This window comes from Microcaecilia unicolor, chromosome 8, assembly GCF_901765095.1.
Source record: "Microcaecilia unicolor chromosome 8, aMicUni1.1, whole genome shotgun sequence".
NCBI lineage: Eukaryota > Metazoa > Chordata > Amphibia > Gymnophiona > Siphonopidae > Microcaecilia > Microcaecilia unicolor.
The window spans coordinates 145,236,677-145,262,811 of NC_044038.1; the positions used below are offsets into that span (position 1 = coordinate 145,236,677).

Here is a 26,135-nt window from a genome sequence, read left to right on the forward strand (position 1 = left end):
GTGATTGGATGAGGTGGGAAGCGCTGGAGCAGTTAGTGTATGGGGTATTTGTGAGGATAGTGTGAGTAGTTTGCCAGGAGGGAGCGGGTTGGGGGGGGGAGGGTAGGAGTGGGGGTGTGGGAGGTTACGTATCGGGAGTGTAAGGCTTGGGCGGGAGGGGGGTGGGGGCGGAGAGTGTTTGTGCGGTATGAATCGGGGTGGGGGGAGTAGTTGTTGGTGTTGGAAGGGAAATTTTACTAAGAGGTGGGTTTGGATATATCATTCTCTATGAGGAGGGGATGCCCTTCGGCGTTATTACGTGATCCTAGTAGTTCTCTCTGTTGCAGTATGGAGGGGGCTGGAGGTTGGAGTGTAGGGGGTGGGGGGGGGGCAGAGGTTGTGGGGCATAGGGGATACCATGATGTACGTAATGTCTTTATGTGCTGCTCAGGGGTTTGGCATTTTGTGGGGCTGTCAGGTGGTTTTGGATTCCGGGGTGAGGGCTGGGCACCCGGGAATTTTTGATATCTCAGGCGTGGGTCTTTCTTGTGTGAGTTGGAATTGGGATCCTGGATAGAGTGCTGGTTCCTAGACTAATCTCCTGGAATGTATCAGGTATCACTTCCTCAATTAAACGAACAAAAATTCTTTCTACCCTTCAGCGTCACAAAGTTGCTCTGGCATGTCCTCAAGAAACTAAATTGTCAGATTCAGAACATTTAAAGTTAAAACAGCATTGGGTGGGGGACTGCTTCTTTGCATCAGCGAGGGGTAGGAAGGGGAGAGTGGCGGTTTTTGGTGGTTTTGATTCACAAAAACTTGCAATGTACGCCCATGGTGGTAGAGTGGCACGAACATGGGCATTATATACTGTTGCATTTGAATATTATGGGTCAGGAAATTTTTCTCTAGAATGTTTACGGGCCTAATGTATATTACCCATTTCTTTTTCTAGCATCTGGTACGTTTAGGGATCTAGCACGCTACAGCCCCTTGGATTGTGGTGGGTGACTTTAATCAGGTGTTGGATGGGCATCACGACAGGTTGGGCCCGAGCGTGGGGATGGCGATGGGTGGGGGGAAGGGTTTACAGTATTTGTGTAAAGCTTTGGATTTAGTAGACTCGTGGCGGTTGAGCAACCCCAGTGAGTGTGATTATACCCACTTGTATAAGTGGTACTTGGTCGCATATGGACTACATATTGGTGTCGGTGTCGCTTTTTCCGCAGGTGGTGGGGGAAGTAATTGGTCCAATGGAAATTTCAGATCATACTTTAATTTGGGTGGACATGGACCTGGGCGAGGTGCGAATGCGACAGCGGAGATTCCCTTCATATTTAGTGGATGATAAGAACTTCAAGGAGTATTTGCAAAAGAGGTGGGCGATGTTTGCGGAGGCAAATGTTTGCCATGCCTCAGATGCCCAGTTATTCTGGGAAACATCGAAGGTTGTTCTTAGAGGAGATGTTATCTCATATATGTGTGCACATTCTAAGCAGACTTCCCAGGGGATTATACAGTTGGAGCGGAAATACCAAGAAGCTAAGAGAGCTCAGTTGGCGGTACCATCGGCGCAGAACCGGGAAAATATGTTGTTGACCCTGACGGCCTTAAATTGTATGATTCATGAACGTACTAAGGAGGTTTTTTTATTGTTCTTTTCGTTTCATCGGTTTGGTAATAAATCGGGTAGATTATTGGCAAGGATTACTAAAACTTGGGGGGGGGGGGGGGGGGGGACAGATTCATTCAATCTCTGGTGGCGCCGGATGGCAGGCGAACAACTCAGGGGTCGGCACAAGCTGTCTTCGTGCACAACAGAGCCCCTATGAATTCCAATTTTTGAACAGGCCTGAGATGGGACTTTGGGTAATTGATTACAAACCCTAGTAGCTCCAGCACTTGAAAAGTCATCCGCATGGACTGTAAAGCTCCTGCCTGGGAGGTGCTCTTCACCAGCCAATCGTCGAGATAAGGGAACACATGCACTCCCAGTCTGCGTAGAGACGCTGCAACGACTGCCAGGCACTTGGTAAATACCCTGGGCGCAGACGCCAAGCCAAAGGGCAGCACACAGTACTGAAAATGCTGCGTTCCCAGCCGAAACCGCAGATACTTCCTGTGAGCTGGAAGTATCGAAATGTGAGTGTAAGCGTCCTTTAAGTCCAGGGAGCATAGCCAATCGTTTTCCTAAATCATAGGGAGAAGGGTGCCCAGGGAAACCATCCTGAACTTTTCTCGAACCAGATATTTGTTCAGGCCCCTTAGGACTAGGATGGGACGCATCCCCCGTTTTCTTTTCCACAAGGAGTTCCTCTGCAAGTACTTGCCTGTGCTGAGAGCTGAAGGACTGAGCTCTCGGTGGGCAATTTGGAGGTTTGGATTCCAGATTGAGGGTGTATCCTAACTGGACTATTTGAAGAACCCACCTGTCAGAGGTTACAAGAGGCCACCCTTGGTGAAAAAATTTTAACCTCCCTCCGACAGGCAGATCGTTCGGCACGGGCACTTTGATAGCAGCTATGTTCAACTGGAGCCAGTCAAAAACACGTCCCATGGTTTCCAATATCATCTTTATGCTGATGACACCCAGCTCTATCTCTCCACACCAGACATCACCGCGGAAACCCAGGCCAAAGTATCGGCCTGCTTGTCCGACATTGCTGCCTGGATGTCCAACCACCACCTGAAACTGAACATGGCCAAAACCGAGCTTATTGTCTTTCTACCCAAACCCACTTCTCCTCTCCCTCCACTCTCTATTTCAGTCAATAACACCCTCATCCTCCCCGTCTCATCTGCCCGCAACCTCGGAGTCATCTTCGACTCCTCCCTCTCCTTCTCCGCACATATCCAGCAGACAGCCAAGACCTGTCACTTCTCTCTCTATATCATCAGCAAAATTCACCTTTTCCTCTCTGAGCACACCACCCGAACTCTCAACCACTCTCTCATTACCTCTCGCCTTGACTACTGCAACCTACTCCTCACTGCCCTCCCACTTAACCATCTATCCCCCCTTCAATCCGTTCAGAACTCTGCTGCGCGTCTTATCTTCCGCCTGGACCGATATGCTCATATCACCCCTCTCCTCAAGTCACTTCACTGGCTTCCGATCAGGTACCACATACAGTTCAAGCTTCTCTTACTAACCTACAAATGCACTCAATCTGCAGCCCCTCATTACCTCTGTACCTTCGTCTCCCCTTACGCCCCTACCCGAAACCTCCGCTCACAGGACAAATCCATCCTCTCAGTACCCTTCTCCACCACCGCCAACTCCAGGCTCTGCCCTTTCTGCCTTGCCTCACCCTATGCTGGAATAAACTTTCTGAGCCCATACGCCAAGCCCCCTCCCTGCCCATCTTCAAATCCTTACTCAAAGCCCACCTCTTCAATGTTGCTTTCGGCACCTAACCATTATACCCCTATTCAAGAAATATAGACTGCCCCAAATTGATTGACTACACATTTTTGTCCTTTAGATTGTAAGCTCCTTTGAGCAGGGACTGTCCCTCTTTGAGAAATTCTACAGCGCTGCGTAACCCTAGTAGCGCTTTAGAAATGTTAAGTAGTAGTAGTAGTAGTAGCTGCAGGGGCCTATTTCGGCGCACGCTGTTGACGAGAACGAGTACGCTGTGGCAGAGCCTGAACCGGCTGTCGAGAAGCAGGAGTGTACCTACGGCCCCCAGAGGCGTAGGAAGCACTTCTCTTCCCTTTAAAAAACTTCCAAGATGAGGAAGTAGATGCAGAAGGTGGCCGTCGGGAGAGAGAATCCATAGCGTTATCACGCTGATAGAGATGATCAATCAACTCTTCAACCTTCTCTCCAAAAAGATTATCCCCCCGGCAAGGGATATCCGCAATCTTCTGCCGAGTCCTTTCCTCCAGGTTAGAGGCACGCAGCCATGAGAGTCTGCGCATCACTATACCCATAGCAGAAAATCTGGATGGCACATCGCAAGTATTGTAAATGCCCCTGGACAGGAATTTGCGACACGCCTTCTGCTGCCTGTCCACTTGACGAAAAGGCTCAGCCTGCTCCGGCGGGAAAGCGTCAACCAAGCTCTCAAGCTACCTCACTGAGTTCCGCAACTGAATGCTCATAAAGAGCTGGTACCATTGGATTTTGGATGCGAGCATGCCAGCCTGATAAGCCTTTCTCCCAAAAGAGTCTAAGGTTCTATGTTCCCGCCCCGGGGGCACCGAGGCAAAATTCCTAGAGCTCTTGGCCCTTCTGAAAGCGGAATCCACAACCGCAGAATCATGAGGCAACTGAGGCTGGACGAAACTGGGTTCCCCGTGGATCTGATACTGGGACTCAGCCTTCTTGGGGATAGTTAGGCATGAAAGAGGCTTCTCCCAGTTCCTCATCAGCACTTCCCTGAGAGTATCATGAAAAGGAACTGTGGTAGATGGATAATCCAGGACCTCGAGCATCTTGGCCCTGGGCTCATCCACAGTCTCCACAGGGAAGGGAATGGCCTCAGACATTTCTCGCACAAAAGATAAGTACATAAGTAATGCCACACTGGGAAAAGACCAAGGGTCCATCGAGCCCAGCATCCTGTCCACAACAGCGGCAATCCAGGCCAAGAGCACCTGGCAAGCTTCCCAAACATACAAACATTCTATACATGTTATTCCTGGAATTGTGGATTTTTCCCCAAGTCCATTTAGTAGCGGTTTATGGACTTGTCCTTTAGGAAACCGTCTAACCCCTTTTTAAACTCTGCCAAGCTAACCGCCTTCACCATGTTCTCCGGCAATGAATTCCAGAGTTTAATTACGCGTTGGGTGAAGAAAAAGTTTCTCTGATTTGTTTTAAATTTACTACACTGTAGTTTCATTGCATGCCCCCTAATCCTAGTATTTTTGGAAAGCGTGAACAGACGCTTCACATCCACCTGTTCCACTCCACTCATTATACCTCTATCATGTCTCCCCTCAGCCGTCTCATCTCCAAGCTGAAAAGCCCTAGTCTCCTTAATCTTTCTTCATAGGGAAGTCGTCCCATCCCCGCTATAATTTTAGTCGCCCTTCGCTGCACCTTTTCCAATTCCACTATATCTTTCTTGAGATGCGGCGACCAGAATACTCAAGGTGTGGTCGCACCATGGAGCGATATAACAGCATTATAACCTCCTCACACCTGTTTTCCATACCTTTCCTAATAATACCCAACATTCTATTCGCTTTCCGAGCTGCAACAGCACACTGAGCAGAAGGTTTCAGTGTATTATCGACGACGACACCCAGATCCCTTTCTTGGTCCGTAACACCTAACGTGGAACCTTGCATGACGTAGCTATAATTCGGGTTCTTTTTTCCCACATGCATCACCTTGCACTTGCTCACATTAAATGTCATCTGCCATCTAGCCGCCCAGTCTCCCAGTCTCGTAAGGTCCTTCTGTAATTTTTCACAATCCTGTCGCGAGTTAATGACTTTGAATAACTTTGTGTCATCAGCAAATTTAATTATCTCGCTAGTTACTCCCATCTCTAAATCATTTATAAATATATTAAAAAGCAGCGGTCCTAGCACAGACCCCTGAGGAACCCCACTAACTACCCTTCTCCATTGTGAATACTGCCCATTTAACCCCACTCTCTGTTTCCTATCCTTCAACCAGTTTTTAATCCACAATAGGACTTTTCCTCCTATCCCATGACCCTCCAATTTCCTCTGTAGCCTTTCATGAGGTACCTTGTCAAACGCCTTTTGAAAATCCAGATACACAATATCAACCGGCTCCCCTTTGTCCACGTTTGTTTACTCCTTCAAAGAATTGAAGTAAATTGGTCAGGCAAGATTTCCCCACACAAAAGCCGTGCTGACTCGGTCTCAGTAATCCATGTCCTCGGATGTGCTCTGTAATTTTGTTTTTAATAATAGCCTCTACCATTTTTCCCCGGCACAGACGTCAGACTCACCGGTCTATAATTTCCCGGATCTCCCCTGGAACCTTTTTTAAAAATGGGCGTTACATTGGCCACCCTCCAATCTTCCGGTACCATGCTCGATTTTAAGGATAAATTGCATATCACTAGCAGTACCTCCGCAAGCTCATTTTTCAGTTCTATCAGTATAGGATGAATACCATCCGGTCCAGGAGATCTGCTACTCTTCAGTTTGCTGAACTGCCCCATTACGTCCTTCCAGGTTTACCGTGAAGTCAGTAAGTTTCTCCGACTCTTCCGCTTGAAATATCATTTCCGACACCGGTATCCCACCCAAATCTTCCTCGGTGAAGACCGAAGTAAAGAATTCATTCAATCTCTCCGCTACGTCTTTGTCTTCCTTGATCGCCCCTTTTACCCCTCGGTCATCCAGCAGCCCAACCGATTCTTTTGCCGGCTTCCTGCTTTTAATATATCGAAAAAAAATTTTACTATTTTTTTTGCCTCTAATGCTATCTTTTTTTTCGTAATCCCTCTTAGCCTTCTTAATCTGCGCCTTGCATTTGCTTTGACACTCCTTATGCTGCTTCTTGTTATTTTCGGACGGTTCCTTCTTCCATTTTCTGAAGGCGTTTCTTTTAGCCCTAATAGCTAGGGGAGGGAGAGCTGCCTCTGAGGTGAGGGAGTCAAATCAGATGGAAGACCTAGAGTCCTCGGCAGAGAAAACTCCATGCCCGCCATCCTCATCAGATGAGTCATCATCGGATGGGGCTAACAGCTCGGAAAGAGCAGCCCGGATCCAAGCCCATCTCGACATGGAGGTGCAGTGACCTCGATGACGGTGTCGAGAAGTCGACTCCCCAAGAGACTCCGGTGAAGCTTCCTCCACCAATGGCAATGGAGAGTCGACCCGGGAGGCTGCCGACTCCAAGGAGACCTCACCACCGGCAAAAGGCTAGATGCCATAGGAGCCTCCGGCACCATCGGTACGGATACCTCCGGTGCCGGGCGAAAATGGTGCAGCACCGCTTCCATAAAACCAGGAAAAATAGCCTTGATGCACTCATCCAGAGAAGCTGTCGAGGAAGGCTGCGGTGTCGGTGTGGGTGTCGGAGACAGAATCTGCAGAGGCTGGGGAGCCGGTACCGGGCTGCCAGACGACCGTCACGTCAACACCTCCATCACAGAAGGAAAGCAATATTCCCGGCGTCAACGCTTCTCGGGTGCCAAATGCTTCGACGACCCAGAGCTCCCGGTACCATGTTGAGAAGGAGAACAATGACAGTGCTTCTTGGCCTTCGCCCGACACCCGTCATCGAGACTCCTCGGTACTGGTGAGGAGGACATGGAATCCACACGTCTCTTCGGGGCTGGGTCCGATACAGGTCGGTCTCGGGGGGCCTGCAAAGCAGGAGGCGCCGAGGCAGGTGGAGACTTGCTTGATGCATCACTGCTCCCAGCGTGCATCGGTCTTTTGGCAGCCAGCACCCGGTCTCCCGATGCCAACGCTGCCCTCGATGTCGACGGTATCGAAGTCGATGCCGATTCCGAGGTACCGGACCCAAAAAGCTTTTCTCTCTGGGCCTCTCGAGAGAGCTGAGTGCGTTTTTTTCATTTTTAGGCACAACTTACAGCTCTCCTGAAGATGGTCGGGCCCAAGGCACTGAAGGCACCAGGAGTGCGGATCAGTGCCAGAGATGGTCCGGTTGCAGCGGGCACATGGCTTGAAGCCGCTGGGCGTCTTCGATGACATTGCGGGAAAAATAGCCTCCGCGAAATCAAAAGACGCGATTGTGTCAGAAAAACAGACACAAAAGGAGGAAAAATCCCGATCGAGCGACCTAAGAACGGTCGCAACAAAAAAATAAAGGAAAGTTATAAAACACGAAAAAAATACTGTAAAATAAAGGAAAAACTTTTTTTTTTTTTTTTTTTTTGAAATACACCCTCAACGAGGGAAAAACGAACTTCACGAAGAAGACAGAAGGAACTTCCACTCCGGAGGCCAGGAAACACGAAGCGCTGTAAACAGAAACTCCGTGTCTCCTCAGACGCGGAAAGGAAAAAACTGAGCGTGACCGCGCAGCGGGCGGGAAATCATGCGCACACATGCGCAGTGCAAGAATGCTCCAGAAGAGCCTTCTGGCGATTTTTTGCTAAAAATACTCCGGGGCCGATGTGACGTCACCCACACATGAGAATATCAGCCTGGCTGCCCTCGGAGAAATGTGGGGGGTACAAATTCAACAAATAAATAAAATAAATAAATAAATAAATAATAATCTATCATGACTTCTACTTCCTAGTATCAGCCATTATTTATTTATTTGTAGCATTTGTATCCCACATTTTCCCACCATTTTGCAGACTCAATGTGGCTTACATTTGCCGTAGTGGCGGTTGCCATTACCGGGCACAGTTACAGATGGTATTGCGTTAAGGTCTATACATACATGGTAACATACATCGAACATAACATATATGTGCATACATACATGGTAAAGAAGAATAAATTATGGTATTGTAGGAAGGTTCCTGAGTAATAAATTGGATTGTAACATACATTAGGTCATCGACTATTGAGAGACCTTATTCAACATTGGGTTTAAATTGGTATTGCTTGATCATTAATATCAAAGAGGTTAATCAGACATGTGATAAAAGTTCAGTTTTGTATAGATCAAGTATAGTGTTATTATTTATTGTTTATGGTATGCCTTTTTGAAAAGATCTGTTTTCAGTAACCTTCGAAAGATGGTTAGGTCTTGCATTGTTTTTATGGCCTTCGGTAATGCGTTCCATAGCTGCGTGCTGATGTATGAGAAACTGGTCGCGTATGTGGTTTTATATTTGAGCTCTTTACAGTTAGGATAGTGGAGATTGAGGAATGTGCGTGATGATCTTTTGCATTCCTAACAGGCAAGTCTATAAGGTCTGACATATAGGTCGGAGCTTCTCCGTGAACGATTTTGTGGACCAGGCTGCAAACTCTGAACGCAATTCGTTATCCTTTCCTTTAATGCTTTTAGTCTCTTGCATTACACCAATGGTCTCTAATGCTTCTCGCACCTCACAGTAACACTATCTGCTTTTGTCTAAGAAAGTAAACCGCACTGAACCCTGGAAAGGTGATATTAGTGGTATACAAGAAATGAATTGAATGTTGCTCCAGGACACAGGACAGACAGTATGTAACAGTACAAATGTAACATGGAAAATTGAATATAAAAAGCTTCATACATGTCCATGGGTTGCTCCAGAATACATAAGGCAGAAAGAAGTTTCAAGGCATCAATCATCATGGCAGGGACTCTGGGGTCGACAGCTCTCACCAGCAGTAGAATTCCATTATCAGTTTCCAACATTGTCTTAATCCCAAACTGAGAGAAGAGATGTACATTAGCAAAGTAACTTTCAAAACTAGTCCCTTATTTCTTCCTCCTGTTACTCTATCTATATGTTCCACCTTTGTTTACACCATATGCTATCTATTAAAATGTTTCGTGTTGATATTGTAAAAGGCTGTACACTGCCTTAATTCCTTCAAAAAGTTGGTAAATAACTCAATAAATAAATAAATAAATAAATAAATAAAACATCTTTATGGGGCTTTCCCTCTCAACCCTATTCTCTTCAAGCCACCTGCTCATAAACCACCTCTACTGTGCAAGTCCAATCTCACAGGACAAGCAAGTCCTATAGTTAAGTAGTTGGGAACCCAGAACTCCCTCTACAACCCAGAACTCAACTAGTAAAGCAAATGATTGCATCTAGCATCCTAAAGGCTGAAGGCAATGCTATAAAAAAGAAATTATTAGATGTAGCTAATCAGTGAGAACTTAAGGAGAAATTATTTCTTACCTGATAATTTTCTTTCCTTTAATCGTACCAGACCAGTCCAGGATCTGTGGGAGTTTGGTGTCCGTTGACCAGCAGATGGAGTCAAAGAACAAGGTAAAATTATGTATCATACCTGATAATTTTCTTTCCATTAATCATAGCAGATCAATCCATAGACTGGTGGGTTGTGTCCATCTACCAGCAGGTGGAGATACAGAGCAATCTTTTGCCTCTCTATGTGTGGTCTTGTGCTACCAGGAAATCCTCAGTATAGCCGATATCGAAGCTCCATCCACAGGAATCACCAAACATAGAGAATTACACCCACAAACGGACACTCCGACACCCAACCACCGCCAAAGCAGGGGGGGGGGGGCACCCACACCCGCCGACACGGGGGGAACTGGCATGTCCTGCTACCGCAACCGCGGGAGGAGCTGGCTTAACCCATCACCGCCAAAGCGAGAGGGAAACAAAGCTACCCTACTACCGCACGAAGCAGGAGGGAGCACTGGCATAATTTAGTTATGAATCCAACCACCGACGAAACAGGGGGAAAGAAGCAGCAGCTCACTGTAACACAAAGTCGTCCCAACTCCAGGGCAATCCAAGTGGAAGAACTTGAACTCGAAGTCCTCCTGAACAGGAACTGAAGTCTAAACTTGAACCTGAAATATAACTGAACTAGAACAAACAGTACAGATATCTGGGAGGGACTATGGTTTGATCTGCTATGATTAATGGAAAGAAAATTATCAGGTATGATACATAATTTTACCTTCCATATCATCAAGCAGATCAATCCATAGACTGGTGGGATGTACCCAAGCAGTACTCACCCAGGGCGGGACATGGAAATCCCAGAACGCAACACTGAAGCTCCAAATTGGGCCTCAGTCCATGCTGCCACGTCCAAGCGATAATGCCGTGAAAAGGTATGAGCCGACGCCCAAGTCGCCGATCTGCAAATCTCCTCCAAGGAAACGGACCTGGACTCTGCCATCGAAGCTGCCTGTGCTCTAGTAGAATGAGCCTTCAGCTGGATAGGCGGCACCTTCCCTGTGGCCACATAAGCCGCCACAATCGTTTCCTTGACCCAACGTGCCACGGTAGGTTTAGATGCCTGCAGACCCCTACAGGGGCCCCCGAACAGCACAAACAGGTGATCCGACTTCCGGAAATCTTTGGTCACTTCCAAGTATCTGATAACTCGTCTAACATCCAGGTATCTGAAAGCACGATACTCCTCTGGATAATCCTCCCTACGGAAGGAGGGTAGACAAAGCTGCTGATTCACATGGAAGCGAGAAACAATCTTGGACAGGAAGGAAGGCACTGGGCGAATAGACACTCCTGCCTCCGTTAACCGCAGGAACGGCTCTCTACACGAGAGCGCCTGGAGCTCGGAAACCCTCCTGGCTGAAGTGATTGCCACCAAAAAGACAGCCTTCAACATCAGGTCCTTCAGAGACAGCCGCGATAATGGCTCAACAGGCCCTTTGAGAAAACGCACCACATCTGACTGAGAAGCCAGGGAAGCACCCTTCAGGCGACTCCTGAAGCAAGCTAGAGCCGCTACCTGGACCTTAAGAGAGCTGAGCGACAGGCCTTTCTCCAGACCTTCTTGCAGGAACGCCAACACTGAAGCAATTGGCGCCGTGAAGGGCGACAGGGATCCTGCCTCGCACCATGATACAAAGGTACGCTATACCCTGGCGATGACCTTGTCCAAGAAGCCCTTCTTCTTCAGCCGCTTCCGCTCAAGAGCCAGGCCATAAGACCAAAGGGGGAGGGATACTCCATCACCACGGGACCCTGATGTAAGAGGCCCCGCTCCGCTGGAAGCCGCAGAGGACTGTCTACAGAAAGCCGGATCAGGTCCGCATACCAAGGGCGTCTGGGCCAGTCTGGACCCACCAGGACCACCCGGCCTGGGTGTTTCGCCACCCGGCCGAGAATTCTGCCCAGCATAGGCCAAGGCGGGAACACGTAGAGAAGCTCCTGTACCAGCCACTGCTGGAGAAGAACATCGACCCCCAGAGATCGAGGATCCCATCCTCTGCTGAAGAACCGAGGCACTTGGCAATTGGCCGAGGTCTCCATCAGATCCAAGGTCGGAATGCCCCAAGCACTTCGTGATCTCCAAGTACACCCGAGCAGACAGCTGCCACTCTCCGGGATCCAAGGTATAGCGACTGAGAAAGTCTGCCTCGACACTCAGGACTCCCGCAATGTGAGCCGCCGACAGCTGGTCCAGATTCGCCTCTGCCCACTGGCATAACTTCATAGCCTCCCTGGCTAGGGGGGCGCTCCTGGTACCTCCCTGGCAATTGACATAGGCCACGGCCGTGGCATTGTCTGACAGGATTCGAACTGGCCTCAGTATCAGTACCTGAAGAAACGCTTGAGGCGCCAACCGAATGGCCTGAAGTTCCAAGAGGTTGATGGACCACTTCTCCTCCATCGACCATATCCCCTGCGCTGTCCTTCCCAGGCAGTGGCCTCCCCAGCCCGTCAAGCAGGCGTCCATCGTAACAACAATCCACTCCGGGGACGTGAGAGGCAAACCGGCTGACAACTTGTCTGACATCAGCCACCAACTTAGCACCTTCTCACCGCCGGGTCCAGAGGAAGGCGAACTGCGTAATCCTCCGAAACCGGAGTCCAGCGCCGCAGAAGAGAGTGCTGTAGTGGCCTCATATGGGCCCTGACCCAGGGCACTACCTCCATCGTGGCTGCCATGGAGCCCAACAGTTGCACATAATCCCAAGCCCGAGGAGCTGAGGAGGCTAGGAACCAGCCCACCTGGGCCTGAAGCTTGAGGCTCCGGTGGTCCGGCAGGAACACTCTGCCCACTTGGGTAACCGAACACCCAGATACTCCAGGGACTGAGTCAGGCGCAGCTGACTTTTCTCCTGGTTGATGATCCATCCCAGGGAGCTCAGAAGGGCAATGGCCCTGTCCATCGCTCTCCCACACTTCGCAAAGGAGGGAGCACGAATCAGCCAGCCGTCCAGGTAGGGATGGACTTGCACTCCTTCCTTGCGGAGATAAGCCGCAATGACCACCATCACTTTGGAGAAGGTCCGCGGAGCTGTAGCCAACCCAAACGGGAGGGCTCTGAACTGGAATTGCCGGCCCAGCACTGCAAAGCGCAGGAAGCGCTGATGAGGTGGCCAGATAGGAATGTGCAGATAAGCTTCCTATGGATTGATCTGCTTGATGATATGGAAAGACTAATTGGGAACATGGCACATGCAGTTATTTGGAAACCACTATCTGGACTGAACTTTTAAAAAAAACAAGCCACACCACACATACAATATTACTGGAACAAATTTGAACCATAATAAGTGACGTAAGCTGAAACACCTGCACAACAGCCAAAAAAGATATAGTAGAATTGGAAAAGGTACAGCGAAGGGCGACGAAAATGATAGTGGGGATGGGACGACTTTCCTATGAAGAGAGGCTGAGAAGGCTAGGGCTTTTCAGCTTGGAGAAGAGACGGCTGAGGGGAGATATGATAGAAGTGTATAAAATAATGAGTGGAATGGATCGGGTGGATGTGAAGCGACTGTTCACGCTATCCAAAAATACTAGGACTAGAGGGCATGAGTTGAAGCTACAGTGTGGTAAATTTAAAACGAATCGGAGAAAATTTTTCTTCACCCAACGTGTAATTAGACTCTGGAATTCATTGCCGGAGAACGTGGTACGGGCGGTTAGCTTGACGGAGTTTAAAAAGGGGTTAGATAGATTCCTAAAGGACAAGTCCATAGACCGCTATTAAATGGACTGGAAAAATTCCTCATTTTTAGGTATAACTTGTCTGGAATGTTTTTACGTTTGGGGAGCGTGCCAGGTGCCCTTGACCTGGATTGGCCACTGTCGGTGACAGGATGCTGGGCTAGATGGACCTTTGGTCTTTCCCAGTATGGCACTACTTATGTACTTATGTACTTATGTAAAATTCAACTACACAGCCAATGGACAGAGTTTGGACTAGCTTAATAGGAATAAAGGAAAGATAATTTCTTTCTTGATGTTTTTACCAGTCCAGGACCTCTGGAGTATATCAAAGAAATCTTCAAGTTGTGTGGGAAGAAGAAATCCCTGCTTGAAGGACTTCTGCTATGAAAGAAGCTTCTGCTCTCACTCCCACATCCAATCTGTAATGCTTAGTAAATGTATGCAGAGAGCACCAGGTTGCACCCAAAAAAATAATGGCTGGAGGCATTGCTTGTCATTCCACCTAAGATGCTGACACACTTGTACTAGAATGAGCTTGTTTCCTATAGGAGACTGCAAGAATATAAACTGAAGAGAGCATTTCTCTAATCCATCAAGCAATAGTTGCTTTAGAAGCTGCAGTTTCTTTCTTTCCTTCGAAAAGAACCAGCAATCTATCTGAGCCACAGTCACCTCAAAATACCTGAAGAGGACTTGGTGTACATCTAAAATTTATCTCCATGTTTATTTCTGTGAAAAGGAAGAAAAATAACCTAATTCAAATGAAAAGCAGAAATCATCTTGGGGAGAAAAGAAACAGTCCTAATAACCACTCCCACCTTTCCAACCAGGATGTCCTACGTGTCCTTATTCATGTGTTCTTATAATACTGTAATGCTGTCTTGAGAGGGGTCAGCCAGAGGGAGACCAAACAACTACAACTGATTCATAACACTGCTGTTAAATGGCTACATAGGAGACTGACCAAGATGGCATTGAGGTCAGATATGCTATGCTGAGCTCTGGGAGATTTTCTTTCTTCTTTAACGTAGTTCCTGATTTATAATGCCAAAGAGAAAGGGAAAGTAGAGGAGCTTCCTCCTTACCCTATGCGATCCCAACTCTTCATCAGGCTCCGATCACAGCATATGCGACGCCTACTGCGTTCCAGGGCATTCCTTTGACCAGTACAGAGAGGAGTCCCGGTCAGGAAAGTGAGATTTCACTTAGCCAATGAAGCCCAGTACAGCAGGCTCAAGAAGCTGGGAGCATGTCGGGAAGCACACCTGTCGAGACCTTGGAAGTTGGGGTCTCTGAACCGGCTAAGGAGGAGCTTCCTTATGATACAGTGACGCTCCAGGAGGGGGTTTCCCCTGAAAATCTGAGCCTCTCAGTTACCTCTTCGGTTGTCGGGTTGAACTTGTCAGTATTAGAGGCAATATCTGGACCATCGATGGTGGGTGAAATACAGCCTAGACCTGAGACAACTTTACAACCGTTGGTAAAGGCCTGCAAAGGTAACGCTGAAGTCCTTATGGTCAGCTATGGAGTCCCTGCATAAAGTTTGTCTCACTTTTGATTCCAATTCAAAGATGAATGCCTCAACAATTGAAACAATTCAACCTCGACTAATCCATCAGGAGAATAGTTTGAAAGACTGTGAATCATCTTTATCCCAAGTAAAAGAGGTAGAACATAAACTGCTACAAGATACAAATATAGTTCATCGAAAATTGGAGAATTTAGAAAATGGAGCTAGATCATTAAATTTGAGACTATTAAATTTTCCATCTGTAAAACTAAGCTCCCCACGGGATGTATTTCATACATTTTTTTAAAAGAAGTTCTTCAATACTCTGAAACTGAGCTTCCCCCAATACAAAAGTTTTACTATTTACCAATTTCCTCTACTGGAGAAGCTAGATTACAAGGTCAAGAGGTGGCTGATTCATCTTCTGATAGCTTAAACGTTTCAGCTATTTTAGAGAGATCACAAGACGAGGTGGATTCTCGTGCCACCTTACTGGTCTCTTGTATTTCTCCACGATAAGGAAGCTTTGTTAAGATTTTATTTCAGACCATCTGCTTCAGTTACTTTTATGGGAGAAAAGATTCAGATAGTTCCTGACGTTTCCAGATAGACACGGGAAAGGAAGAAGTTTCTGTCTATGCGACAGGAAGCTTTGAATTTGGGTGTTAAATTTCAGTTAAGGTTTCCATGTAAATGTGTATTACAGATTGATAATGTTAGTTTTCATTTTTTTCTTAACCTTTACAACTTCCTTCTTTTTTGGACACAAGAGCTCCTAAAACCTGATTTGTAACGACCTCTGGACTTTTTAAAGAGTTTAGATGCAGTTAATTAGACCTTGCTCTCTTAATTTTCTTTTTTTATACCTCCTCTCAGATTATGGTATATTGATCAGTTTCCCTCCTAGTGGACTAATGCCTGTAAAAATTTGGTAAGAGGGAAATATTTTCCTCTGTATTTCTTGGCACATTGCTTGACAAAGTCATCTTTGGTGAATTATTTTAAACTAGTAAAAAAGGCCCGTTTCTGACACAAATGAAACAGTACTAGCAAGCTTTTCCTCGGAGTGTGTATGTTTTAGAGAGTGTGTGTGAGAGTGACTTTGTGAGAGAGCGAGAGCGAATGTGCGAGTGTGTGTGTGTGTGACAGAGAGAGAGTGAGACTGGGTGCGAGTGGCCTATACACTTCTGGAGGTACTGAAATACTCACTGTGGAACAATGCCCGAGAACTGCTCAAAATTAACTCAAAGTCCCTGAAGCTCCCTCAGAGTCCAAAAAGACCCATTCACCCCCCTTAAATGTCTAAAAATAAAGGCCGTTTAAATAGGCTTTTACCCATCTTCCTCTCTGCCAGTTCAAAATGAACATGAGGGGGGATTGTTTGTCTGTGTCTTAATAAGTTAGTTACTTACAAGGACCTAATTTCAAAATTCTTCTTCCTCTCTAAACCCCCTTGCTGATCTGGGTACCAGCTCTCCAGCTGGCCCCAAGAGCTATTACCAAGTACCAGCACAAGGAGCTGCATGGGTAACCATCACCATCTGCTAGAAGACAGAGAGATATAGAAGATCTGTAGTGTAGCTGCACAGTTCCCAATGAAGGAAGGGTCATACATTTTTGTTCTCAGTTTCCATCTGCTGGATAAAGGGCAAAACCCCACAAGTACTAGACTGGTCTGGTGAGAACACTACGGACATCACCATTTCATAATTTTAGCCATCTCTCAAGTTCCATCTTTCTCCTTTCTTAAGTAACTATTGTCAAGATTAGTCACAAATGTCAAAAATTAATCTCTTACATTGTTATTCATGAATGCCTTTAAACACCTGATAATCTCATGTTGGCTTCTTGTGTCATAAGGTCTGTGGGAAAAACAAATACACGTGAGTAAACAATTCTAACCATCTTAATCATAACAAAAATGATCTTAAAATATTAAATAGTCTTGAGAAAAATTTTTTAAAGGAAACTGTAAAATTAGGGTCACTACCAATTAACTTCTCAAGTGGTTGACAAGTTCCCTGCCTCATACCCATATAAAATGCTGCCATGCATGGTGGAATTAGTTGGGCTGTCCCGCTGTAAAGTGATCTTGCTTACCTATTACAGGAGTTCTCAGAGAAAAAGATTCCCAGTCCTCACAAGTGGGTGATCTCAACCAACAGAACCTAAGCCCAGGTTATTGTTTACAAAGATAAGAGCTTTCCAGAATACAGAATCACTGGTGCTACCCTCATTCTCTATTTATTTATTATAAGAAGAAATTGACGTCTCAAAGAGGTGGAAAAGTTTGGTGAAAACTGGGATCTTGTTATTCTCAGAAGACACCCATTAGATGTAAGCAATTTCACTTTTGCTATGAACAAGCAGGATAGCACTTCACATACATGATAATCCCTAGCTTCAAGTCACCTTTAAATAAAAAGGGATAACATGTTAAGTAGCAACATGCCACTTAGCTTTTTTGTATATGAAGGTAATCCATAAATAATAAAACAGGCCCCTTGGGAAGGGAAGAACGGATTTATTTATTTGGTGCATTCTTACCCCACATTTTCCCACATGAGCAGGCGCAATGTGGCTTACATTAAATCAAGAGGATACAATACAATACATTAATGGCACAGAATCGGAATGTGACAGGAGGGGAAGGTACATGAGATGACACGGGGTAAATGTCAGGGGTGAAGAGCCAACAAGTGAGAGAGGTTAAACATTGGAGTTGCCAGTGGAATAAGCCTTGTCGAATAAGAATGTTTTTAAGGACTTCTTCAACAGTTGGTGGTCAACGAGCTCTTTAAGTGGTTTTGGCAGAACATTCCAGGATTTTGGACTGATGTAGGGGAAGGACAAAGCATAAAGGGTCTTGTATTTAACATTCCGGCAGGTGGGGTAATGTAGACTGAGGTAGGTCCTTGTAGTTCTTAGGGCGTTTCTAGATGGTAGATCGATTAGATTGAGCATGTAATCAGGTGCTTCTCCATAAATTATCTTGTGTGTAAGTGAGCAGATTTGAATGTAATACGGTCTTTGACAGGGAGCCAGTGTAGTTGAAAACGTAGTGGTTGAGCTGGAACAAAGCGAGATTTCCCCAGTATTAGTCTTACAGCCGTGTTTTGAGCTTGTCTGAAGCCGTTTCAGAATATAGTCCCGGCAACCAGCATAGATCCCGCTACAGTAGTCGATATGGGATAGGACCAGCCAGTGAACAAGTGTACAGAAAAGCTCCCTTGTTATGAAATGCCTGATACGCTTCAGCCTCCACATTGCATGGAACATTCTCTTTGTGATGATTTGCACTTGATTGTCCAGGTGTAAGTGGTTATCCAACACAACACCAAGGATTCTCAGGCTGAGATCGAAAGTTTGTAGTCCTTAATGGTGAGTGTGCTTTGAACTACTTTATTGTACTAAGACGAAAAGATTAGACATTGTGTTTTGTCTTAAGTTTAAACAGAATTTGCCCAGGAATCCATGATGGAAAAACTGGTGTCTATTTTATCGGAGATTTCGGCTAGTGTTGACTTGAAAGGGATATAGATGGTCACATTGTCTGCAAAAATGAATGGGTTAAGGCCAAGCTTAGATAATGCTTTTGCTAGCGGAACATTGAAAAGGGTTGGAGAAAGGGGTGAGCCTTGAGGTACCCCACCAATAGGCTTTCCAGGTGCAGAAATGATGGACTTAGCTTTGACTTGGTAGGTACAGGAGGATAGGAAACCCTTGAACCAGTTTGAATGCAAAGGCGGAACTCTTTCAGTTGCCAGAGGGATCTGTCTTCTCAGGAATAGATGCCATGGTACATCCTTGACCTGTAGTGGAGCCTCTTTCCTCCATGGCCTCTCATTGGCCCGTTATTGTGCAGGATTGTGCATCATTCTCATCTGGTCTTGCTGGTGGTTCCAGATTGGTCTTGCAGGCCTTGGTATATGGACTTCGGCATCTGCTGGTGGAGAACCAGCTTCCTTTGCCCAGGGGTTAGTGCCTACTCTGGCAAGGGCTGATAGAAATGGAAAATCCGAATCCCTTTTAGCTTATGGTATGGCCATTGAGAAGCGATGATTAGAGAACCTCGAGTTTTCCCCTGCAGTGATTTCTGCTCTGCTTCGCTCCAGGAAGTCTGCTACATACCTGGCTTATGTCTGGGTCTGATGTGTGTTAGGGACCATTTCCTGCACCAGCATTCATTCTCCCTTGAGTGCTCAGGTTCCCAATGTTTTGGGTTTTCTGCTGCAGGGCCTGGAACAAGGGCAGGCCTTGAGCTCCCTGAGGGTCCAAGGTGGCTGCATTGCCTAGCTTTCATGGAAGGTGAAGGGCATTTCTCTGGCTTTGCATAGAGAGGTGTCTTGGTTTCTGTAGGGGGTGGCACATTTGCACTCCCCTCTTTGTCCTTCCTTTCCTTCATGGGACCTCCAATCTGGTCCTCTGGGCGCTGTCCGAAGCTCCATTTGCGCCCCTACACTTAGCTTTCTTCAAGCCTGTTTTTGGTGGCCATCATCTTTGCTAGGAGGGTCTCAGAATTACAGACCCTCTAGTGTTGGGATCCCTACCTCTTCTTGGAGGATTCTGTATCCTTGCATATGGTCCCATCCTTTTTTCCAAGTGTGATGTCTCCATTCCATGTGAATCAAGAGGTTTGCTTGCCCCCCTTTGTGGTGGGATTGTTGCCGGAGGGTCAGAGGCTTCACAGTTTGGACGTTCGGAGGATGCTGCTCAGGTACCCGAAGGAGATGAATGAATTTTGTCTTTCAGACCTCCTCTTTGTGCTCTTCCATGGCCCTCCGACGGGCCAGGTGGTCTTGAAGGCCTCCATTGTGAGGTGGATTAAGGCAGCTATCGAACCTGTTTACACCGGCAAGAATCGTCCAGTGCTTCTAGTAGGGCTCAAACCTGCGCGGTATCCCCTGTTGAGATCTGCAGGGTGGTGACTTGGATGTGTTGACCAGAGTCCACACAGTCTTTGACAGAACTGTTTTTCGGTGGGGGGCCTTGACTTCCCCTGCCCAATTTAGTTCAAAACAGTGGAAGCTGACACTAAGAGAGGAGAAGATGTCTTACCTGATAGTGACACTTTTCTGAAATCCTGCCCTTGGAAGACCTCGGCCTGAGTTCTGGGTGTTCTTTGTGTTCCCTTTCAGTTCGTTTCAGGGAAAAAAAAGTGTACAATTTTGATTGGCAGCCATACAGGTTTGCTGTGAAATGGCTATTCCCTGGTATATGCAGGGTAGTGAGTGCTACTCTGGTGTTTTGCTAGCTTATTGCAGCTGCAGTGGTTGATGGGGCTGGGTGTGTTACAAAAAGATACCTTATGCTGCTTGGGCAGATGGATTGTTCAGGGAGCACCAGTGCTTATATTAGTGATGTCTGCTGGTAAGAGGTAACTCATTTGTTCAGAACACAGTCTCTGACTAAAGAAAAGAAAACTATAAGGTGAGACAATTTCTTCTTTGTTCTTAACAGTGCAGTTGAACCTCATGACTGTATCCTGAAAGACTATCGATATTCACTTTTGATTAGAATCTCCCTTTTTGTGTTGTCCTCCCTTCCCCATAATAGGGAAGAAGAATTACTTGCACATTCCATAATAGAGAGGAAGAATACTTACACATTTCTATCTCTCTCTAGATTTATTACCCCCCTTTATGAAGAGATTCATTAAAGGCATTGTACATTAATATCTTGATTACCCATTCCCTTGACAGGAGGAACTAGACATCAAAACTCTGCAGGCAAGGAGCCGGAAGCTGGCTGAAATGCTGGACCAACGACAGGCCATTGAGGATGAGCTGTGGGAACACATTGAGAAGCTGGAGCGCCAGCAGGCCACAGATGATGCCTCATTGCTCATTATCAACCGCTACTGGAGCCAGGTCTTTGCAAAAGTCTGTTAGACCTACCGTGTTGCTTGTTCGTTGTCAATTACTCCCTTACTAGTGTCTAACAGTTTTAGTTTTAGGTTTTTCTCTCTCTCCTCTTAATTTACTTTTTCTTGGCTTATGGTATTGTCTGATCCTAATACTTTTTAACTCCACTAGGGTAAGGTTTATACATCTGGTCCCTGTATCCCTGGTTCTGTTTTTGTTGCTTCCTGTTACATTTTTATGATGTCAAGTATACTACTGCTGTCTCTTTTAGACCGTTTCTGTTTCTGTACTGCACATTCTGTTACTTTTTTAGAACCCGGGTATAAGCTGTGCCTCTCTTTTCCTTTGTGTCTGTACTCTATTTTTCTGTCTTCTGGATATCCTTTCAATTGGGAGCCCCTTACCTTCCCTGTTTCCTTTTTCAGTTTGATGAAAATGTCCGGATCATCCTCAAACGCTATGACCTGGAGTAAGGGCTGGGCGGCCTGTTATCAGTACCGGAACCTGAGCCAGCCTCTGACAGCAATCAGGAACGTAAAGATTACGTAAAGATTACTAAAAGAGCAAGGATATACATTGAGGAGACATTCTCCCCAATGCAGAGATAAAGAATACTAAGCTAGTTTAACACAGTAAATGACTGCAGATAAAGACCCACCTGGTCCATCCAGTCTGCTCATTAAGGTGACCAGAGCCATGCCCATCACTCTGTGTATACCCTGGTCACCCTTGCTTAAACACTGGTTGTCAAGGGCAGCGAACATGGGGGGGTCTTGCTATATATTTTTGCCCACACAGAGAACTGAGGAACTTTCCAGTTCAAAGGAAACAAGATTATCTACTAAGCATGTGCCCTACTTGCAGATTACCTTGTTTGCTACCTCATTGGGAACTTATCTGTGCAGATGATTATTCCAGAAAGCTCTTAGTTTTGTGAACAATATGCCAGCCATGGGCTTCACTGGATAGGACCCACATTTGAGGCTGCTATACTGCTTGTCCTCAGAGAAATATAACATATGTGATATATATAAAAATCCAATCCAAATGTATATGTGTTACTGCTCAAACAAATCAGAGATGCTTCTTATAAGACTAACTTGAAAATATTTCTATAGGACTGCCATGAAAGTGCTTAACTTGGTGACTTATAGAATATTAAAATTATCATCATCAAGGGAGTCTAACATTCCAGTAGTTCAAAATGCAGAGTTAAGGCAGGTCCTACTTTGAAGTTAGTATACTCAAGCAACTGTGTGAGAAACAAAGCTCATAATAAATGCTTGACTAAAATGTAGCACAAGAATAACCAACCCCCAGTATATCCCTCATCTATTTCATTGGAGAGAAAAGCATCATACAGTAGCTCTCTGTAACCAAACAGCTTCCCTCTTTACAACAACTCATCCTACCCAACTGTTCTCTCAGCTCTTTAATTCTTCATCCGACTCTTACGCTTTCCTCCCCCCACCCCAACTGTTTTATCCCTTTGCTCACGTGGAAGGCTCATCTTGAAGTCCTTTTAAGATCTCCAAAAGGCAAGCAAGCCCCTCAGATCCAAAATTCTGGACCCAGCTGTAATAAAGAAACAGAAGTTAAAAATTCTGTAAGCCTTCAGAGAAAATAAAAACTATCTAGTAGATGTCAATGCAAAAATGTATATATTTATATTTCCTGCAGACCAGCTTTGTCAGCTTAGTTACCTGCTCATCAAATCTAATGCTTATTCTCTCAGATGCTTACAAGAGAGATTCCTCAAAAATATACAATGTACTCCCAATTTGGTTTTGTCATAAAGCCCTTTACCTGACAGGATTGTTGTTCAGAGAAACTCGCAAAGATTCCAAACAGTTGAGCAAATATCCATCTCTCAAACCAGATTTCAGCTCTTGAATGTACATTAATGCAGACTTGGAACTCTCCTTTTGGTTCATACCCTATATTAAGAACATAAAGATCAGGGTGTCAAGAAAACCCTATCAGTGAGAAAGAACTTTGGTCTGAGGCTAAACTGGAAGCGAAAAATGGGAAACGGGGTGGAACCAGAAAGGAAAGCATTCAAACTCAGTATGATTTTGGTGTTTCAGAAGCCGTTTTCTTCTACCTATTTGATCTGACCTCTACAACTAAAACAGAATAGACGGTGATAAGCTCATTAAGTGGAAAATGATAAGGCAGCTTGTCCAGGTTATACAGCAGAAACAGCTCAAGAGATTATAAGACATCTCTGTAAAATGTAAGCTCATGGCAATACTGGGAAATGTAGTCTGTGAGGGTCCTGAACCAACAGGAAGTAAACTCATACTGAAGAAGGGTAATCTAGAAGATATAAGAAGACAGCTGAGCACCCGGAACTAATTTGGAAGCTGCTGTGAAATGAAACAGAAGCAAAACTGTTTGCATTCACATTCCTTCTACTTCTACAAAAGGGCTTACTTATTAGTAACATCAGAATCCTGATGAGAGGTGCTTGCAAGACTTAGGGGCCCTTTTACTAAGGCGTGTAGGCACCTACATGCGTCCAACGTGCATCAATTTGGAACTACTGCCTGGCTACCGCAAGCCCCAGGTGGTAATTCCATTTTTTCCACGTGTCCAATACGCGCTTCAGAAAATATTTCTTATTTTCTACCGTGTGGCGCTAACCGTACAGTAATCGGTAGTGTACGTGCGCTGACGATTACCACCCAGTTAACGCATGAGACCTTACTGCTAAATCAATGGGTGGCGGTAAGGTCTCAGGCCCAAACCACACGTCCATTTTTGGCCACTAAAAAAAAGATGCCTTTTTTGTAGATGCGCTAAAAAATGGACCTGCGCGCATCCAATACACACGTCTACACTAGTGCAAGCCCTTTTTCAGTGCACAGTAGTAAAAGGATCCCATAGTTCTTTGAAGAATAGCATTGCACTGGTTTCACTCTTACCTCTCTGACGAAATCTTCACAAGGTTTTGAATAACTCTGAACTTTCTAACAATCAGTCTCTTGTAGAGTTCTTCAGGACTATTTTAGTGTTTCTTTTAATGTGTTATTACACCCCTTGTCAGGCACTCAACATTTTGTAACTAGTTGTAGAGCTGTAGTTTAGAGTTTATTAATCTTGTTATACCGCTAACAATTTGCAAGAAATCAGAGGTTTACAAGAAAAAAAAAACCTCCATTATCTAATAGGAAAGCACAAAGCACACAATAAATAAATAAAACAGTAATAAAATCTTTAACAGATACACAAAAACAGCAAGCCCACTAACTTTCAGGAAGAACAGTATCAAATGCAGCAGTAAAATAATAAGCCTTCAAATGGCGTTTAAAATAGGAGAGCGACCGAATAGCCCACAAAGGTTGCGGGAGTACATTCCATAACACAGCTGTGACAAAACAAAAGAGTCATTCCGTGTCAAGTGGACCAGGGGTCCCCACCTCACCATCTCAGATTTTGATGAAATTTGGTACATAGTTTCTTTATGATATAAAACTAAGCTGTGCAAAAGTTTAGTTCAAAAGACTAAAAATTGGAGGTTCTAGGGGACCTCAAGTAAAGGGTTACAAAATGTCGCCTGAGCAAAAATGACATTTTGGGCCAACTTCCAGAAGCTGTAAAACTGGAAGTTTTAGTAGTACAAGGGGGATATTTGGAGAACCTGCACTACTTTTAGGGCTTAATGAACTGGCAAAACCCCATGTTCCTAGTCCTCTTACTTTTTGAATGGTTTAGGCTCAAACTTTGCCACAAAAACTGCAAAAACCAATTTACAGCGATGTTGAGGCTGCTGTAGTTTCTAATCGCCTTTCAGGTTGATTTTTGGTAGGTGTACTAAATGTACGGCTGTAATGAGGCCTTCCAATTTGCAGCACTTTCCTTCAAGTGGTTGAAAAATTATAAGCGTTCAAAGTTGGTATAAAAAGCATTTTTGCCCATATTGGGCTATCTTTGATGCCCTTGATCTCCAGTGGGACAGCTTCAATATTCTTTCTTTTAGCACCATTAGAAAGAGCAGATTTCCTTCTATCAGAATATGTAGTTTTCATTTTGGAGTCTCTTCATATAAGGATTGCAAAAATGCCCTCAAATGTTTGCGGGCAGCAGCCTGTGATTTCTTCACTACACCCTTGATACAAGTGTAGTAAAAGTGATTCTTCTTTGAAAAAGCACCAGTTTTTTAAAATTAAGAACACATTATGTTATAAAACTGTATTCAAGAAAACTAAAAAACAGGAATGTTTTTTAGGATGTGGAAGGATGAGGCCAGGTTTCATAACAGGTTTAAAGAAAACTGCAGTCAGTTAGGATGACCAACTTGGCCAATTATGATTGGTGGACCCTGTTGCAAGGCGTCTGAGTGTCTGTTGCTGGTGTTTCTTCACCCTTGCTACAGTTTGACCTCTTAGTGAACTGTAGGCATCAAAGTAAGCCTAGCAACAGACACTTAGGAGCCAGGAGGTACCAGAAGCATACAATTGGGCAAGGAAACAAACAATTCTGCCTTGCAACAGGGTTCACCAATCATAATTGGCCAAGTCTAACTGGCTAAAGAAGTTTTCTTTAAACATTATGTTATAAAACTGTGTTCAAGTAAACTAAAAAACAGGGTGGAAACCATTGTATACATACTTCTTGTTGAAGAAACTCGCACCTGCACCGACAGGCTCATTTATATTGAATTAAATGCCACAAATGAAGATTGTAAGAAGGAAGAGGCTGTCCTACCCTGGTTAGGCCCCTAGAGGGGGTTAGTTCCCCTAAAATGTCCAGGGAAAAGGGCTGGGTGAGTTGCTGAAGGGAGCCAGAAAGGGGAGGTATAGCTAGAGGTCGCTAGGACCGGGGCGAGTCCTGGAGGATAGCTGGAGGTCGCTAGGACCGGGGAGAGTCCTGGGGATAGAAACAGGTGCAGCAGGTTATAGGCTGGGGCCTGTTTGGCTATTAACTACTTATATACTCCTCCTGAGTTGTGAAGAAAGGGAAGGAGAAGAGCTGGCAGCTGAGGAAGAAGGCTGGTAACTGCAGCAGAGGGATCCCCATGAGAAGTACTGGCTGAGCCCTATGGCCTGGTGGTGAAAAGGACTGTGTCTAGAACAGTGAAGAGGTACTGTGTGTCCCAGATGAAAAGACTGTGTCTAGAACAGTGGAAAGGTACTGTGTGTCCCAGAGGAAGAGACTGTGGGTCTGGAGCTGGGTGCTACAAGGAGGGACTGTGTGTCCGGGGACTGAGTAGTACTGAGCCCAAATGCCTGTGTGAGAGGGCTCAGGGGGAAGAAAAGTGTTTTAAGCTACAAGAAGAAATGG

General features: G+C 45.5%; 1 protein-coding gene across 2 annotated transcripts in view; it reads right to left on the reverse strand.

Moving 5' to 3' along the window:
• The window catches only part of DIAPH1 (diaphanous related formin 1), a 676,165-nt gene that overhangs the window by 437,015 nt on the left and 213,015 nt on the right, over window positions 1-26,135 (reverse strand). For both annotated transcript variants that reach the window (XM_030213536.1, XM_030213537.1), the window contains 4 exons: window positions 22,656-22,786; window positions 22,347-22,424; window positions 16,784-16,847; window positions 9,123-9,262 (listed from right to left, as the gene is read on the reverse strand). In XM_030213536.1, the coding sequence (XP_030069396.1) occupies window positions 9,123-9,262; window positions 16,784-16,847; window positions 22,347-22,424; window positions 22,656-22,786 (413 nt within the window). The remainder of the gene's footprint in view (window positions 1-9,122; window positions 9,263-16,783; window positions 16,848-22,346; window positions 22,425-22,655; window positions 22,787-26,135) is intronic.